This window comes from Halyomorpha halys, unplaced genomic scaffold, assembly GCF_000696795.3.
Source record: "Halyomorpha halys isolate HHAL.00 unplaced genomic scaffold, Hhal_1.1 Scaffold58.1, whole genome shotgun sequence".
Lineage (NCBI taxonomy): Eukaryota > Metazoa > Arthropoda > Insecta > Hemiptera > Pentatomidae > Halyomorpha > Halyomorpha halys.
The window spans coordinates 1,246,117-1,263,029 of record NW_027110919.1 but is presented as its reverse complement, the minus strand read 5'-3'; the positions used below and the strand labels follow the sequence as shown (position 1 = coordinate 1,263,029).

General features: G+C 30.9%; 1 protein-coding gene across 2 annotated transcripts in view; it reads left to right on the top strand.

Moving 5' to 3' along the window:
• The window catches only part of LOC106692447 (Heparan sulfate 3-O sulfotransferase-A), a 153,719-nt gene that overhangs the window by 126,970 nt on the left and 9,836 nt on the right, over nt 1-16,913 (top strand). The window contains exons 1-3 of one of the 2 annotated variants that reach the window (XM_014438401.3): nt 7,549-7,850; nt 9,164-9,379; nt 12,559-12,789. In XM_014438401.3, coding sequence (XP_014293887.1) covers nt 7,809-7,850; nt 9,164-9,379; nt 12,559-12,789 — 489 coding nt within the window. In that variant the 5' untranslated portion in view covers nt 7,549-7,808. Of the gene's footprint in view, nt 1-7,548; nt 7,851-9,163; nt 9,380-12,558; nt 12,790-16,913 lie in introns of those variants that run through there. The other variant, XM_014438400.2, reaches the window with a different exon arrangement.

Here is a 16,913-nt window from a genome sequence, read left to right as displayed (position 1 = left end):
TATATATATAATTATTACAAAGCTAATCCAAGATAAGATAATGGTTTCTTAGAGTAAAGATAGTTTTGACTGCTATTAAATTATTTCCAACACTTCGCGTGAAATTCCAATGTTATCTTTGGATCAGTTGCGTGCCGGATTCCTTGCAAACTGGGCCATAAAATTTCCTACCGCAAAAGTAAAACTAGAAGTCTTTGTAAAGCCCGTGTTGTAAATTTGGTGCCAAGGTTGTTTATACTATGCTTTAATACAGAAGTAGGCGGTAGTAAATCTTGAAAATAGAAACAGCGGCTTCAAAAGAAGAGTCAATGGATAAAAAATAGAAGAGACTGAGACTCTTTCATAAATCAAAAATATTTTTAAAACACTGAAAGCTAGCATTGTGATAGAAAATTGTAAAATACTATTGAAATTTAAATAATACTACCATTCTGGACTTTTATGCAATAAAATATAAAGAACCTATTCAATGACAAAACAATAGTAAAATGTTTAAATTATAAATGTCGGCTTCAAATCAAGGGTCAATGTATAAAAGAAAAGTATAAAACCACTGTTAAAGAATTCATACCATTCTCGATGAATTGCTGCTTATAAAAATTTCTTTGATAAAATCTATATGAATATATCAAAAATATTTTTAAAACATTATAAGCTTCCATTATGTTAAAAATTAAAATAAATTTATTGAAATCGGTTCTAGTCTTGTGTGCGATAATACCTGAAAGTTAGTAGTAGTATAAAATAAACGAAAAAAAAAATTACATATTTAACGAAAAATCTGAAATGTGGAATTTTTTTTTTTTTTTATACAAAACACTCAATGTGAATGTTTTAAGAAAAAAACATTAACAGAAACATCAATAAACTAAAAAATAATCCTTTTTATAATTTACAACTAATAACAAAATAAATTTTAAGACAAGGCAGAAAAACAAAAGTATAGAAAAATTATATTGTTTATTCAATAAATATAATTGTCAATTGTAAAATATAAATAAATCTTTAAACTTTTTCATTTCAAACTGAATTTCCATAAAGAACATAAAACTAAGAAGTAAAAACTTTTACAGTTAATAAAAACCAACAGCAGCATGAAATGACTATCGACTAAGAGCACTATAAACTAAATATTAAATTCCACATACGCATAAATATCTTTATTTTTATTTCAAAATATTTTTTTTAAATGAAAGTTTTGTCAAGGGAGCATTAGCAGTTTTAAATAGAAAATAGGGTTACCCTGAAATATAAACATTGTAAAAAAAGGCATTATATAAATAAAAAATAAATGAAGAATATTTTTACTTAACAACTAATGAAAGTAATTAGTTTAAACGAAAGATACAAATTTAACTATAAACGGATAGATGGTAAGATAGCAGTGGGAAGCTTTTCTAAATTGAAATTTATTATTAATAAAAATATCAACTATATTTTTAACAAAATAGCTTTTTAAAATTAAAAAAAAAATTAAAGTTTGTTCAAACTAAAATATTCAAATATACCCATTTATCCTCAAAGCACGAAAATATGTAAAATATAAAAGTCCTCGCATGGGCCTACAAGTACTAATTAGAATAAATGTTGGGGCAGCTTTTTAAAAAATAAACTAATTATAAATTCAATGATATATAAATCCAGCTTCTTTAAAAAAAAATAAATAAATAAATACAGGCAATATTTAAATAAATTACCTCCATGTTAACTTGAACCAAATGTACGCAATATACTGCATTAATTAAACATATTTAATACACTAAAAGCTCTTTGAACAGTAACTAATTATCAAGGAAACTAATTAATTTCTTGATAATGGAGTTAGCTTTATCAATATGTAAGTAAAGCAACGCATTTCCCCGAACATGTTATTATTTATTATCAACTCTTACTAATTACATATAGGATTCACAAATCATAAATTTCAAAAAGATTTATTTTCGAAAATAATATCTACATTTACCAATAAACAAATAAGTTTTAAAATGATTAAACATCAATGAAAATGACTAAGGAAAATATCTTCTTAGGACTACTTTAAAATCAAACTGTATAATAATATTTTTTAAAATGTGTGTGTATTAAAAAAAAAATTGCTACATTTCATGGTAACGTTGTTGTTGTTTGTTGCTTAAAGGCGTAAAACCCTCTGGTCATCAACGCCGATAGCATGATAAAAGTAAAATAAATAAATAACAAATAGAAAAATAATTTTAAAAATAAAATAAAATAAATAAAAATCGAAGAGGAGTTATAATTTATAAAGAAGGCGACGTGCTTTTAAAAATTCAAATACTCGTGTAATTTTAGCTTCCTCATCTGCCAGAGTTTCGGATAAATTTGGGGTCAGTCCTATCCTGTTTATTGTCGGCAAATAGTGAGTACACTCTTCAAAAATATGTCCAATCGTAAGAATGGACTGACAATATTTGCACGTTGGAGGTGGCAGTCTTCTGAACAGGTGAGAGTGCGTGAGGAGAGTATGACCTATTCTCAAGTTGGCCAGAGCAACCTCCTCCCTGCGGCTGTTGCGGTAGGATGTCGACCATGGTTTTACTGATCGTTTTATTTCTTTTAAGTTTTAAGCTCCCGAGTTTCTAAAATTAAACTTCATGGTAACGTTTCGTTGCGTTGTGAGCCTTGCGTTTGGACAAACCAAGACGTTTTATATTAAGGCCTATTAACATACTAATTAACCAGATTAAGACAATTAACCAGATTAATTAAGATGAATAACCTTTGTTGTAGAAAGATTTCTGAGAGATTATTTCGCACAATTAATGTTTGAAATATGTTGTTCGATATTGATGACAAAATCGGATTCTAAAACAGCAGTAGATATTTCTGATGAATAGAGTGTTTTGACCCCATTGGACAATTGGCGCAGACCTCCCCCACAACCCTAATATAAAGGTGAATGGGACACTGGTAATTCGCAAATGGAAAGTACCGCACAAAGCTCCCGAGTTTCTAAAATTAAACTTCACTGTCAATGAATCGAAAATGGATCAACCATTCTTTTTTAAATTCGTGCATTAATCATTCAGATCCGAATATCGTTTATTAGATTTAATAACTTGAAATAACTTTTGAGGAGATAAATTTTATTTAATTTGATAAACAAAAATTACTTCGGGTACTTCAAACTTTTAGTTTATTTTTGTTTCTTTACTTTACACCTAGCTAGAAAAAAATTTATACATTAATTTACCATAATTATACTATTAATAGAATTTATTATTCGATTACTTATTTCTTTTCATAGGAAAACAATATTTTTTTTTAAATTTATATCTTTCGCTGAAACAATTTTAGAAAAATGATTGATAAATATTTAGAAGAAATAATAATTCTATATTATTATATACTATGTTCAGTTACATTATAATGTAAAAAAGTAAATTAATGAATTTAAAATATAACGTTCCAACGGTTGCGTCGGCGAGGAAAAGAAAAGCATAGGATTTTAAAAATATATTTATGAAAATATAAAATATGTTAGAAAATAATTACTTTTTTCTTGATGTAAAGTAATGACTTTTTTTTAATATTACAGAGGTATTTTGACCTAAGGATAGGCGTAAAAATCCCAAAATCTCGAACACTATTTAACGTAAATAACTCTATTAGGACTTATATTTTAGCAAATTTACTCTTCTTTAAATGGCGTACTCTTAGGTTTTCTTGTGTTGTTCCTACTTTTTAAGATATAGAGCTACGAATGAAAAATTACTTTTTTTTCATCTCTTTGAAACAGCCGCCATTTTTTATTCTCCCTACCTATACTTGGCACTCATCAATTTTGACTATTAATTATACATAGTTATCATTAAAGTAATCAAAAATTGGGGTGACATAACTGCCTTTTTTCTTCTCTTGGGCTCTTGTAGTATCGTATTCTAGCTGCATCTGAGGATTTTTATTACTGTCTGAGGACAGTAATAAAAAATGGATCAATACAAACAATGAAAAAAGTAAAAAATTAACTAAAGGTGAAATATTTTCTCTTGTTGAAAACATATTTCCGGAAATACCAGTAATAATATAGATGAATAATTTGGACAGCGTTGGGAAGCCAAAACTTTTAAAAAATGTATATTTAAAATACTAAGCTGAAAAACGTGTATACAAATTAAGTTCTGTATTTCCGTGGAGACCTGGTGGGGCACACCCATCCTCTATTAAAATGATGTCCTTAATTGGGGGAAAACCTGGTGGTCGAGCGTGATCTTGGACAAAGACCTCCTTATACAATCATTGTTCAAGAAACAGCACTTCCTTATAAAGCACCATCTTACCATTCATAGGTTGTACTGATACAGTTTTTTTTTTTTTATTTCCGTGATAGTTGCAACAATAGTTAGTTTAACTTTCACCAGGATTTGAAATATATATTAAGATGAAAATAACATCAGAATGTAATAAAAGATATTACAAATTAGTTTCTATTCAAACAAGGATAGTAAGTGAAATTTTTGTGATGTAATCACCATATCAGATTTCTAATTTTAAAAAGCTAACTATGCAAACGAAAAATAAATATTAAACATCTTGTCATTTATTTATTGAAACGTTGATAAATAACCAGTATATATTGGTGTATTGTGTATATTGTATTAGAATACAAATATAGTATAGTAGTGTGGCGTGTTTTAAGTGAATAATGTATTTTCCATTGAAGTTACATTAGTGGAACCATGTTAGTTCATGTCGAATAGTCTGCTTTGTCTGTGAGTTCATGAAACCTTAAGTGCTCTGTGACCATTAACACATTTTGCTTGTTCCTCCTATTTGTTATTATGGTGTTACAAGTATCTTCGTAATCCTTATAAGAAATTATTAAAAATTGATACGCTGAATAAGATGTACACGGCTCACTGATATTTTAAAATTAAGACAAGCAGCAAATTAGAAAATAAATTAATAGATATTTTGTAATATAACTTACGCAACAGAAGAATTCTCGTGCATAAAGGGACCCCTGCAAAAAACAGATATTCATAAAAATTTAATAGCTATTAAAGTTATTCTAATAATAAAGTTTTCAACAAATTCTGAATTACAAATTACTATTTATGTGTATGATTACGTAAGTCACATCCTTTTGATCAAACTATCGTTGGAATAATAAATAGCTTCTAAGCAATTGAAAGAAAAAGTAATGAAAAAAACCTTGACAAAAATTTATTATTATCAATAAAAATTTATTAATTTAATTTAGTATTTAATTAAATATTTGATAACTTTAGGATTAAGAAAGACACAATTACCATTGACTAATGTCTCTGTATAATTGTAATTTGTCCTATTTGTATTCATATGTTCAATAAATTCAAAATGTAAGTAGGATTCACGCGTATCTATGGTGACAGCAACTGTCGCAGCCATTGCGATAATGTAAACTTTACTGTCGCAGTTTTGGTTTTTTAGTTAATAGAACTAAAGTACTGTTCACAATCAAGTGAACTTTAAGATCAGCTATGTCTAATCTTAATTGCAATAGTTTAACACAGAGGTTACTAATCTTTTTCGGTTTGCAGCTCCCTAAATAATCGGATTTTTTCCGCGGCACCCCTAATACATCAGATTTTTTAATAATTGTTGACTTTCTTAAAAAAAATTGGAACACTTTCCTTTTTAAAAGTGATTGATTACCCTTTTTACAGCAAAAAATTAAAAACAGATACTTACTATTTTCCTTGAGATAATATAAAATATCTAATTTTAACTGTCTCGGTAATATACATAATGAGACAGAACAACCACCGTGTGGTTATGTTAGTTGAAAAATAGATTAAAGACGAATTTTAAATTCACAAACAATTGATTGAACCTCTATTGATGATTAACATTATTAAAATTATTTATGGTATGAATGGGCTTGATGTGGCTAGAATATTAAGGCCTTAACATCCCATTCGTTGCAGAATTGGCCCAAAACAGATATGCGTCCTTTCATTCCAAACTCCTTAGCCATCCTAATCCATTAATTCTTAATCTTTCATCCTTAACAATCCCTGATAATCCTCCGAGGCGTCTGAAAGAAGATGGCCACGGAACCTTCTAATTTAAATTAATGTTTGAAGTACCACGGACGGGTGGTTCCTTCCCAAGATTTTCAAGTGTATATGAAACATAAAACATATTTACTTATTGTATTATTTTGTACAGTTGTAAATTACATTAAATAAATAAATAAAAAAAATAAAATATTCATAAAGCTTAAGCACTAATACTTTGCGGTGCTCCAGACAGTCGCGGTGCCCCAGGTAGTCGCGGCGCACACTTTGGGAATCACTGGTTTAACATGTCTTTAACGCCAAATTTTGTAAAGTGCTTCCTCATAAGTGCCTTAAATTTTGTTAATTTGAAATAATTAATAATTTTACATGGTTAGCAGTAATAAAAAATGTATTATAACGAAATATGAAAGAATTTGATAGTTAACTAAAGGAGACAGACAGCAGGGACAGGAAAGTCGGAAACAGCCGAGCATGTCCGAACTCTCGATGCCAATCATGTGTTCATGAGCTTTATTCATATATTGTTAAACTGTTATGTTCTTGTCAAGAGCAAAGCTAATGTTCGTTATTTACATTTAGGAAATCCTACAAAACAAATTTTTACAGCAACAAAAAAAAATACAAAATTTGCTTGAAATTCTTACCTTCCGAGAGGTAAGTGAAGGAGATTTATACCGAGGGCACAAGAGTAATGACTTGCATGAAAGAACTTGCATTTGATGAGTAAATGGCTTTATACCAGACTGGGTTGGCGCGTTAGGGATGTATTCCCTTCATCCCTTAGTCACTCAGGGATTTTTTTATAACGTCATAAGAGAGATGCACCACTCCGAGTCATAACAATGCTTCTCCAACTTTTACGTAACCCAACCAACACCCCTTGTTTTATTTAGATGACCTTAAGATGGACCGAGAACCATTTGCCACGAGCTTTGGCAAATGATAAACAAAATGTGAGGACAGAAAAAAATGTATCGTACTTAAATAAAAATGATGAAAATAAACTTCACGTAAAGTCAGTACGTTAAAACTTCTTTTATGAATCAACATATACCATTAAGGACATACCTTATAAAATATATATAATAATAAATGCTAGATGAATCCGAATGTTTGATCTGATACCACCAACTGATGGCTACCCATTCACCCAATGACGCTTGCCCAAATTCAAATCTACTAGATGAGTCTTAATGTAATACTCCCACCTGCGCTTCGGTCTACCCGTCGGTTCAGTGTTTATTAACATTGGTCTTACAACCCTACAAACCCATCTTATTTGCCACAATGCTTTCACCTGAATTATATTTAACGAGTACAGTACACTCAAATCAACGTTGTGTAGCTGTTGCTTGTTATTTCAATGGGGAAGAGACCTATTTGACATTAAATAACACTTAATTGCACATGGACATACCGAGTTTTATACAAATCGTTAGAGCCTTTTTCAAGAAATTCTGAAAAATCGATTCTACAATGTGGCACTTGTCAGTCAAATTAATCGAAATATTTACCTCTCTCAGAAGAGCTGTAATAACCTGCTTCATCACTGCTCTGAGGACCACCCGAATGATTCATCACTAACCAGTGATTGACATTAGTTTCTAACAGACTTCTGTCAAATAATCAACAGTTTATAGCTACCACACTCAACATGTGATGTCAATTTTATAATTTAGCATTCCTTGTATTAAAACTTGGAAAAGGAATTTCAGAAAAGGGCCAGTATCCTATAATTACTTTTGATCCTTCTATGATCAATAATATTGTTTCCCTCTGAAATCCATGGGTTATATTATCATTGGGTATTATCACCGCAAACATGAGGTAACTTAGATAAGATATTACAAGTATAGTGAAATGTCAATTTAATATTTCTTAATAACCAAAGTTAATTTTTAAGTATTAACCCTTGTGCCTCTTGGGTGGATAATGGAAACCGAATATAAGGAGTCTTGTATTGTAAGAACAATTATTATAAACAATTCTTTCAAATGTTTCGGAGAAATGCGGTTTAAAAACTTTTGAACGAAAAAATCAATCTGTTTATAAGTAAGTAATTAGAGAAGGCATTATACAACCATGAATTTTTGTTGAAATTATAAAACTTATTTTCAGAAATAATTACAACCGGACCTCTTTTAATTACTTACATGAACTGTGAAGGTAAAAAAATTATTGGAAGAAGATAGTTTACCATATAAATTAGATTGGAGGAAGATAGCCCAGGTGGCAGTCAATAAAGTTATCAAAATAGTAAAAGAAAATTATTTATTGATAACCAACAAAGGGGATCTCTTTCCCCCCTTTTTTGTCAGTTGTACTTTGTACTATTATCAGGCAGCCCTGCAAAGTGGGGTGAAACATTAGTTAACAATAAATAGTTTTATTTTACTATTTTGATACCTTTATTGACCTCTACCTGGACTCTCTTCCTCCAAAGTAAAAAAAATATGTTCCTTTAATTTTGAAATATGGCATACCTATTATCATTCATAGAAAATTCGATTAATGAAGTAATGTGCTATAAAACTACTATGTCTTTTTCTTTAAATATAATTATAATCATATTTATTTTTTAAGCAGAAATAATGGATATTTAACTATGATGGGCCTCTATTAACCAATTCAGCAGTCATGATATCTTATATTATTTGTACAGATGATCAGGAGCACAAATAGAAAGATTGAATAGAGGATTAGTGTAAATGTATTTCCAAGACATGAATAAAATTCAAAATAGAATGGAAACTGTACTTTCCATATCCATCTGAAAGTAATTTGTAAACTAGAAGTCTGTGCACAAAGTAAATTTTTTAATAGAACTGAAATTGTGGCTGAATGAAACTAAAGATTTGATAGAGAACTAATGGGATACAATAATCTAAATATGTTAATAAATAGAGCAGTTGCTAAGTTTCTAAAATAAATACATTTGTAAGGATCTTTTTGAAGTCCATTGATTACTGAATTATTGTAGCCGTGAGTCAATAGGTATCACATAGGTCATCCATTAGAGTAAAAATTAAGTTTGAATGGTGCAATTTTCACTATTAAATTACAAGTTCTTAACTTTAGCACTTAAGATTTTTTTTTTCAATAAATAGTGTTTCTTTGCTAAAACATCCATATTTTTTCAGGCCATCATTATTGGGGTACGCAAATGTGGTACCCGAGCGCTCCTGGAGATGCTATACCTTCATCCTGGAGTACAGAAGGCTGCTGGAGAAGTGCACTTCTTCGATAGGGATGACAACTACAAGCGAGGACTGGAATGGTACCGGAAGAAGATGCCACACTCATTTCGGGGACAAGTGACCATCGAGAAGAGTCCAAGCTACTTTGTCACACCTGAGGTGAGCCAATGGCCCAAATAATTCCCGATCGTATGAGCCATTCATTGGTATGAATGCAGGTGTCTCAACAATCTAAACCTATCCTTTACCTTTTATTTGAAGTTTAAACCTTGCAAAAGGATATTACTGCTAAATGATAAAAAAGAACTATTAAAAAAATAATATTCAACAAACACTAAAACAAGTATCAGATAAGTTTCTTAATATAAATAATTGGCAAGTTGGTTTTTGTTTCTTTTGTACAACCTCAGAAAAGGCTACAAATAAGACTAGAGGTTGCCACACTGACCAAACCCAGAATGAGAGGATGAAGCCTCACAAACTAAATAATACTTGACCTGAATGGGAATTGAACTTACTCATCTCAATGCTCTGGACCATTCACTACAGCACCCTAAGCAATGTGAAGGTCACTAAATGTACACATGATAATTAAAAAATTTATGGGCTTAAAGGGTTTGCACATAAAAGTGCTATAGTTATACACAAAAAAATCCGTTTTCTTATAAATTCACATTTTTAATTTTTTTTTTTTTGGTCTCCTGTAAAATTTCAAAAATTAAACTCATCGAGATTTGGTATACCATGTGTTTTAATAGAATTAATGTAATATATTTATATAAGAGTGTTTACATATAACTGAAACAATAATACAATTTATCAATTAAATAAGACAAACTAAAAGTAAAATTTATGATGTATACTGGGTACTATTTGCATAATATTGTCCCTTCCAGTCCAAAACCTGTTTAAACTAAATGTATATTTTAAAGCTCAAATAAAAGCTTAGACTATCTAGTTTTCTCAATAATTTTGGACCATGTTAAAAAAGCTTTGACCAAAGTGGCATCAAGTTTAGATTAAATTAGAATAGATTAATTAGAAAATCTCCGTCCACCTAGGAAAATTTTCAGCTTGGGGAAGAGATGAAAGACTGATGGTGCCAAATCAGGTGAATAAGATGGATATGGCAACAATTCATACCTCAGTTCATGAAGTTTTGCCATGGTAATAGCACTTGTGTGCGGGCGGGCATTGTCCTGATGAAAGATGACATTTTTCCTTGCCAAACCAGGCCTTATTTCACGTTTCTTTTCCTGTAGTTGGTCTAGGAGGTTTGCATAGTATTGCCCCATTATTGTTTGGCCAGTAGGAAGATAATCTATCAGCAGAATGCCTTTTGGATCCCAGAAAACTGAGGCCATGACCTTTCCAGCCAAATGTACTGCCTTTGTTTTCTTTGGTGGTGGTGACTCAGCATGTTTCCACTGGTTTAACTGCTGTTTTGTCTGTGGGGTATAGTATAGTGTAGCTAAAAACCGGCGCAAAAAATCTTGTTAGTTGTGCTGAAAACGGGCCAGATTTTGTTTGGACATTTATAATCAGGTGCATTTATGGTCCAATGTTAAGAGCCGTGGCAGCCATCTAAAATGTGATATACCCATTCAGAAGACATCCCTACAGCTTTAGCAATCTCACGCACTTTCAGTCAACGATACTCCATGACCTTTTTATGCACTTTTGCGATAAATTATGGGGTCATAGAACTTTTAGGCCATCCACTATGTGGATCATCATCTAAGCTCTTCCAACCAAATTTACACTCGCTGGTTCACTTGGTAACAGTTGAATATGAAGGAGCAGAGTCTCCCAGTGTGTTCTGAAAGTCGGAATGAATTTCCTTTGCTTTCAGATCTTTCCTTACAAAGTACTCAATCACTGCTCGAAACTCAGTTTTTTCCATTGTCACAAATCACTATGCATAAAACAACAACAAAGAGTCGTCACTACCACTCACACCATGTGTTAACTCACAAAGGATGTGTGATTATTGTGCGGGAACCTCGTTGCTCTAACATTGACATCCAGCAGTGATTCCGAGAACTTTTCAAACCACCCTCGTATCATCAGTGCAAAGTGGTGTGACTTCAAGATTTACTATTTTGTGTTTTTTTTTCGTTCATCTTTGCTATCCCTATGGACTTCTGCATCTCATCTCCCAATTTTATGAGAAGATGAAGTAGTTTTATCCTTCTTGTCGTCATGAGTATTTCTTGGCTTCCTTCCTCTACTAAGTTATCCAATCCTGCTATCCATCATACATCTCAGATCTCCTTATATTCATACCTCTCTTCATTCTCAGTCATATATACAATGGCCCACCGAGCTATAGCTTTTGACAAATCATTCCTTATCAGCTCCCATTCGCTTCTATTCTTTCTTCCATCCATCATTTCAGTACTCTTTCCACCTTATAATACGACTCATTCTAACCTTCCCTGCAGTTCCAATACAATTAGAATAGATATCCTTAAAAACTTAATAATAATATATTTACACATTAATACAGGATTGTAGCTAGACAGAGGTGAGATGGGCCCCACCAAGGGTGCAGGTACCAAAGAGGTTGCGAAATTGACCATGAACCATTATCATTTTCAAAATTAATCATTGAAGTTTAACTTTTCTCTGATAAGAGTATTTTTATATTAAAATAATAAGCAATTTTACAGAAATTCTAAAAATATTTCAGACCCCTCTTGTCCCCAGGTATTGGAAGGGACAGATTTTTCAAACTCTGTTGAGGGCTCAGATTTTCTAAACTCACCAAGAGCACAAAACGGCCTTGCTATGGTCCTGAATTAATTGAACATTTACATACAATTTTATAAAAAATGCTGTATTAATTTTTGTATACATCTATATTTTTAACAAGTATTGGTCTGTAAATATTTATTTCCAAGTTATCAATATGTCTATTGTTTAAATACCTAAAAATTACTTTTTTTATGATTTGTCATTTTTTTTTAAATATGTTTTAATTATTTTATTTTTTTATATTTGCTTTACTAACGCCCTAAAGCTCAAAAAATATTTTTGATTGTTATTCTAAAGGGACATGTCCTAGAATGAATAAAGAATTTCTTATAATTATCACCTGAAATCTACAGCTATACAATTGTCGCAAACAATTTCAGAAATGCAATTTTACCAGTGGATTGATGATATGTGTTTATCCATTTATCTATACCAGTTTAAATTGGGCAATGAACTCAGTATATGTTTAGTATGACAGTTATTAATATTAATAAACTATTATTAAATTATATTTGAATGTATTTGTCTTAACATGAGATTTTTTTTGTATTTCCATTAAATAAATAACTATTTATGATCAGGTACCTGAAAGAATCAGAGCCATGAATGCAAGTGTAAAACTATTGCTCATCGTGAGGGAGCCAGTAACAAGGGCAGTATCAGACTACACACAGCTGAGGAGCCATGCAACAACATCGCCTCCATCACCACCTTTCGAGAAACTGGCGATAAGGCCAGATGGGTCTGTTAATGCTGGATACAGACCCCTGGCACTTTCCCTCTACCACAATTTCATGCACAGATGGCTTGAGGTAAATATTGTAGTATTATCAGTACTCTTTGAAAAAAAATAAGTAAATTATAATTATTTCCTTTTCACAAGAGATGAAGCTTAGTATTTTCACTTTCTCAGTAGACTGGGTAAAATTCTTTATTTATTTTTTTTACACAGAAAAAATCTCTGTACCAATGACACCAAACACAGGAAAAAATTCAATGCAACAATAACATTAACACAATAACACAGCAAAAGAACATTTAGCATAAAATATTTACAATAAAACAGTGCATGGAAAATAACCTGAAATTTAAAATTTCTCAATAATATCGGACAGAGTACTGATATAATTTAAAAGTTTTAATTTTTCATGTATCTGCTACAAATTCACAAATCCGTTCTGGAGAAAAATTTCCAAATATAAAAAATATTAAATTCAAATCATTACAATTTCAAAAAATGTTTTGATAAATCGAAGAATTGAGAGATAAATCTGTACTGATTTTTAACAAAAACATTACTTTTCGGGTAACATGATAATATAAATTAATGTTATCATAAAAGAGGTGAAAAGCTAGACTGTTTTAGACTGAAAAGGTAAAAAGTAAGTTGAGATTAATAAAAATATGGTAGAACCAAAAGTTAACAAATCTGAGGAGATAGGATCAGATAAATACTGAGCAGGAGTTCTTGCTCTCTCTACCCTCAAGGTCTTTTAGACAGCTAAAATATACTACTGCTGTACCTACGATAAGTTCTGAATTAAAAAACAAAATCAAGGAAGGATTAAAAATTGAAGAAATGAAATGAAAATAAACACATCAATGAGTACATGAAGGTGTTAAAAATATTTATGTTAATGGATGAAAAATAATGTGAAACCCTTTTTAAGAACTAACATATGAACATAATGGAAACTTATAATAGGTAATAATAGAATATTATTAATAATTGTATTTAAAAAGTATGGCAAAATGGTGGGGGGTGCGGTCAGCAAAAATAAATAAGCAAAACTTATTTATTTGTGCTGACAACTTCAACCTGAATTTCATGCCTTCATTTGGGTGACTCGGGCGGAGTTGCCATCTAAAGCCAACTTGGGCAGAGGTGTGATCTAAAGTAGACTCCAGACAGTAACTCTGCCTAAGTCACCCTGATGAAGGCTTGAAATTCAGACAAAAATATAGAAATAAGTTTTGCTTATTTGCATATCTTTGCTGGCCGCACCCCCGACTATCTTATTGTCATATCAATCTAGTCAACTATTAACACCTCATTATTTAAAATTTCGACATTAAGAAAATAAACGAATCTCTAATAATGATGAATTAGTTAGTGACTGATCTTGCATTATGGTTAATTATTAGATGCATTTCTAAATTTGATTAAATGAAACATAATCTCCTATGGTTTAAAATATTTTTATAATTATAAAATGATCTTTTTAGATCATCAAAAAGTGTGGTGGGAATAAAATTATTTGCACTCTAAATTATAAGGTCGCAGTGAACGTCGATAAGAACAACTGAATCATTTCCATTTTAAATTTTATAAATATTTTTTTAAAAAATCCCAGATTCTTCATAAAACTTTATCCGCAATTTTTTTTAAGTTTCTTCTGCTTAGCCTGATCTGTGAGTTACACCGCCTTTAAATTGATTTAATAATTTGTAATAATTTGAAACTTTCACTTAAATCAAACAACAATCTTGTTTTCTACATTTTTTTTTTAAATGTTTATAATCATTATTTATCGTCAAACGTGTAAAATGAAATTAGGCTTATTATACTTGAGTACAATAATTAATAAAATATATTTGATTAGCTGTTTAAGTAGAGACAGTAAGATATGGAACTACCTGAAAAAACACAATTAAAAAACTGGACAAATAGCTATATGCTAAATATCAGAATTATGTAAATGATTTAGATGCAAAGGACCAATCTATATGGAAGGTTATTCAGATAAACATGAGAAACATACCTCTATTGGATAAAAATGAGAAAATTTTGAGTGTTGTTGACAATGATGAATTCATCACTAGCAACACTGAAAAAGCTATAGTGTTTGAAGATTTCTTTGAGGAAAGCTTTCTCCAACACAGAATGCGAAAGAGGTCTGCATTTAGTTAATGACGATATTGACAAGTATTTAAATGTCCCTCTTATAACAGTTCAGCTCTTATCTGAATTTAAAACCCAAAAGAAATCCTAGAACTGATTTAAAGGCTTAAAATAAAGAAAAGTCCTGGTCATGATTTGATCCCAGTCATAGCTATTAAAATGTTACCCAGGAAAGCTTGTGTTTTCCTTTCGTCAATTTTTAATTGTCTATGTACTGGATATTTTTCCGATACGTGGAAGAAAGCTGAACTCATAGTAATTCACAAGCCTGGTAAAAATGCTAAAGAACTCAGCAGCTTTAGACCCATCAGTTTATTACTCATTTATTGAAAATTACTGGAATCAGTTATAAAAACACATCTTTTCTCTTTTTTACAGTGCAAAAACATTATTCTGGATTTTCAATTTGGTGTTAAGTTTAGTCATTCCACTTCTCACCTACTGACAAGACTATCAGAATTTATAATAAACGGATTTGAAATGTAGAAATACCCTGGTAACATTCTTGGACTTCCAACAAATGTTTGATTAGGTCTGACATCGAGGTCTTCTATACAAACTAAATAAAGTAGACACTACGAAATACTTATACGATAGTCTGAGCTCATTCCTCAACTGCCAAACATTTTCTGTTACAATAAATAATACAAATTCTACCCTTAGCTAAATCCATGCCAGTCCCCACAAGGTTCAGTCCTTTCTTCCATTCTGTTTAACTTCTATCTGGGCCGCCCATAGCTCAGTGGTTAAGATACAGTCTTACCAATTCAATGTCTATTGGCGGTGCCGGTTCGAATCCGGCCTGGGATGTTGTCTTTTTTCATTGAGTGGCGGTCCCACAAAATGAAGAACTTTGACCCCCAACCATGGTAAGGCAGTATAGAACTCCAATGGGAGTCTTGCCGGAAAAAAAAAAAACTTCTATCTTCACGATATCATCCAATCCATACATACCACCTTAGCTATGTTCGTGGTGGTACAGCAGTTTTCTCTGAACACAATGACATAATAATACTTTGCAGAGTAACCTTAATGTTACAGAACAATACTTTACTAAGTGAATGCTTAGTCTCAACATTGAAAAATGAACTTCAAAAGTTTTTACTCTCACATCCCACAAGACCCACCAGAACTAATCCTCAAAGATAAAAAAGTGCAATAGATTCCTGCCAGTGAAGCAATAAGATCCTGGGAATTTACTTCGATCATTGCCTTACCTGGAATTACCATATCAACATTAAATTAACCCAAAACTACACAAGGTTAGTGATGCTATCTTATGGTAAATAGAAAATCTATAATAAAACTGGAAACAACAATTCTTATTTATAAAACAATACTGTGGCCACTACTGATGTACGGGTGTGAAGTCTGGGGAGCGGCATCCTTTACGAAAAGGAAAAAATTATTTAATTTTAATTTAATAATAAATTATTATTATTTCAAAATAAGGTCCTAAGAATCGCAATGGACGCCTCTTGGTTCGTAAAAAATAGGCAATTGTATCAGGTACTACAAATGGAATCAACAGACGACTTTATCAAACATTGGTACATAAAATTCCATTTTCAGTAATTGGCAGTGAAAGAAGCAGTAACTTACAACTTGAGAAATCCAACCTCATCTCGTGGACTGAAGCCAAGGCAGGTGCAGGACATCCGACTATAAATTATCTAATTCTATTAATGTTATTAATGTCATACTACAATTCTATGTATTTTTCTCTTTGTATTTTTCTTAAATTAACTGTTTTTTTCCCCATTAAAAGTCAACTAATTATTTTATTAAATCTATAAGTGTCATTGCTTTTTTTACTAACTTTTCTTTTCTCTCTCTTATTCAGAATTATTATTTTTATCTATTTACTTTATTTAATTTTTCATTTGTATGATTTTTTTTATATTTCATCGTTATATCTACAATTAATCAATATTTATAGTGTTATAAATAGGTGTCTTTTGCAAGAGACTATACCTTCCTCCCATAATCAGTTGTTAAAAAGAAAAAAGTGTATTATTAACCATGTAAGGCCCA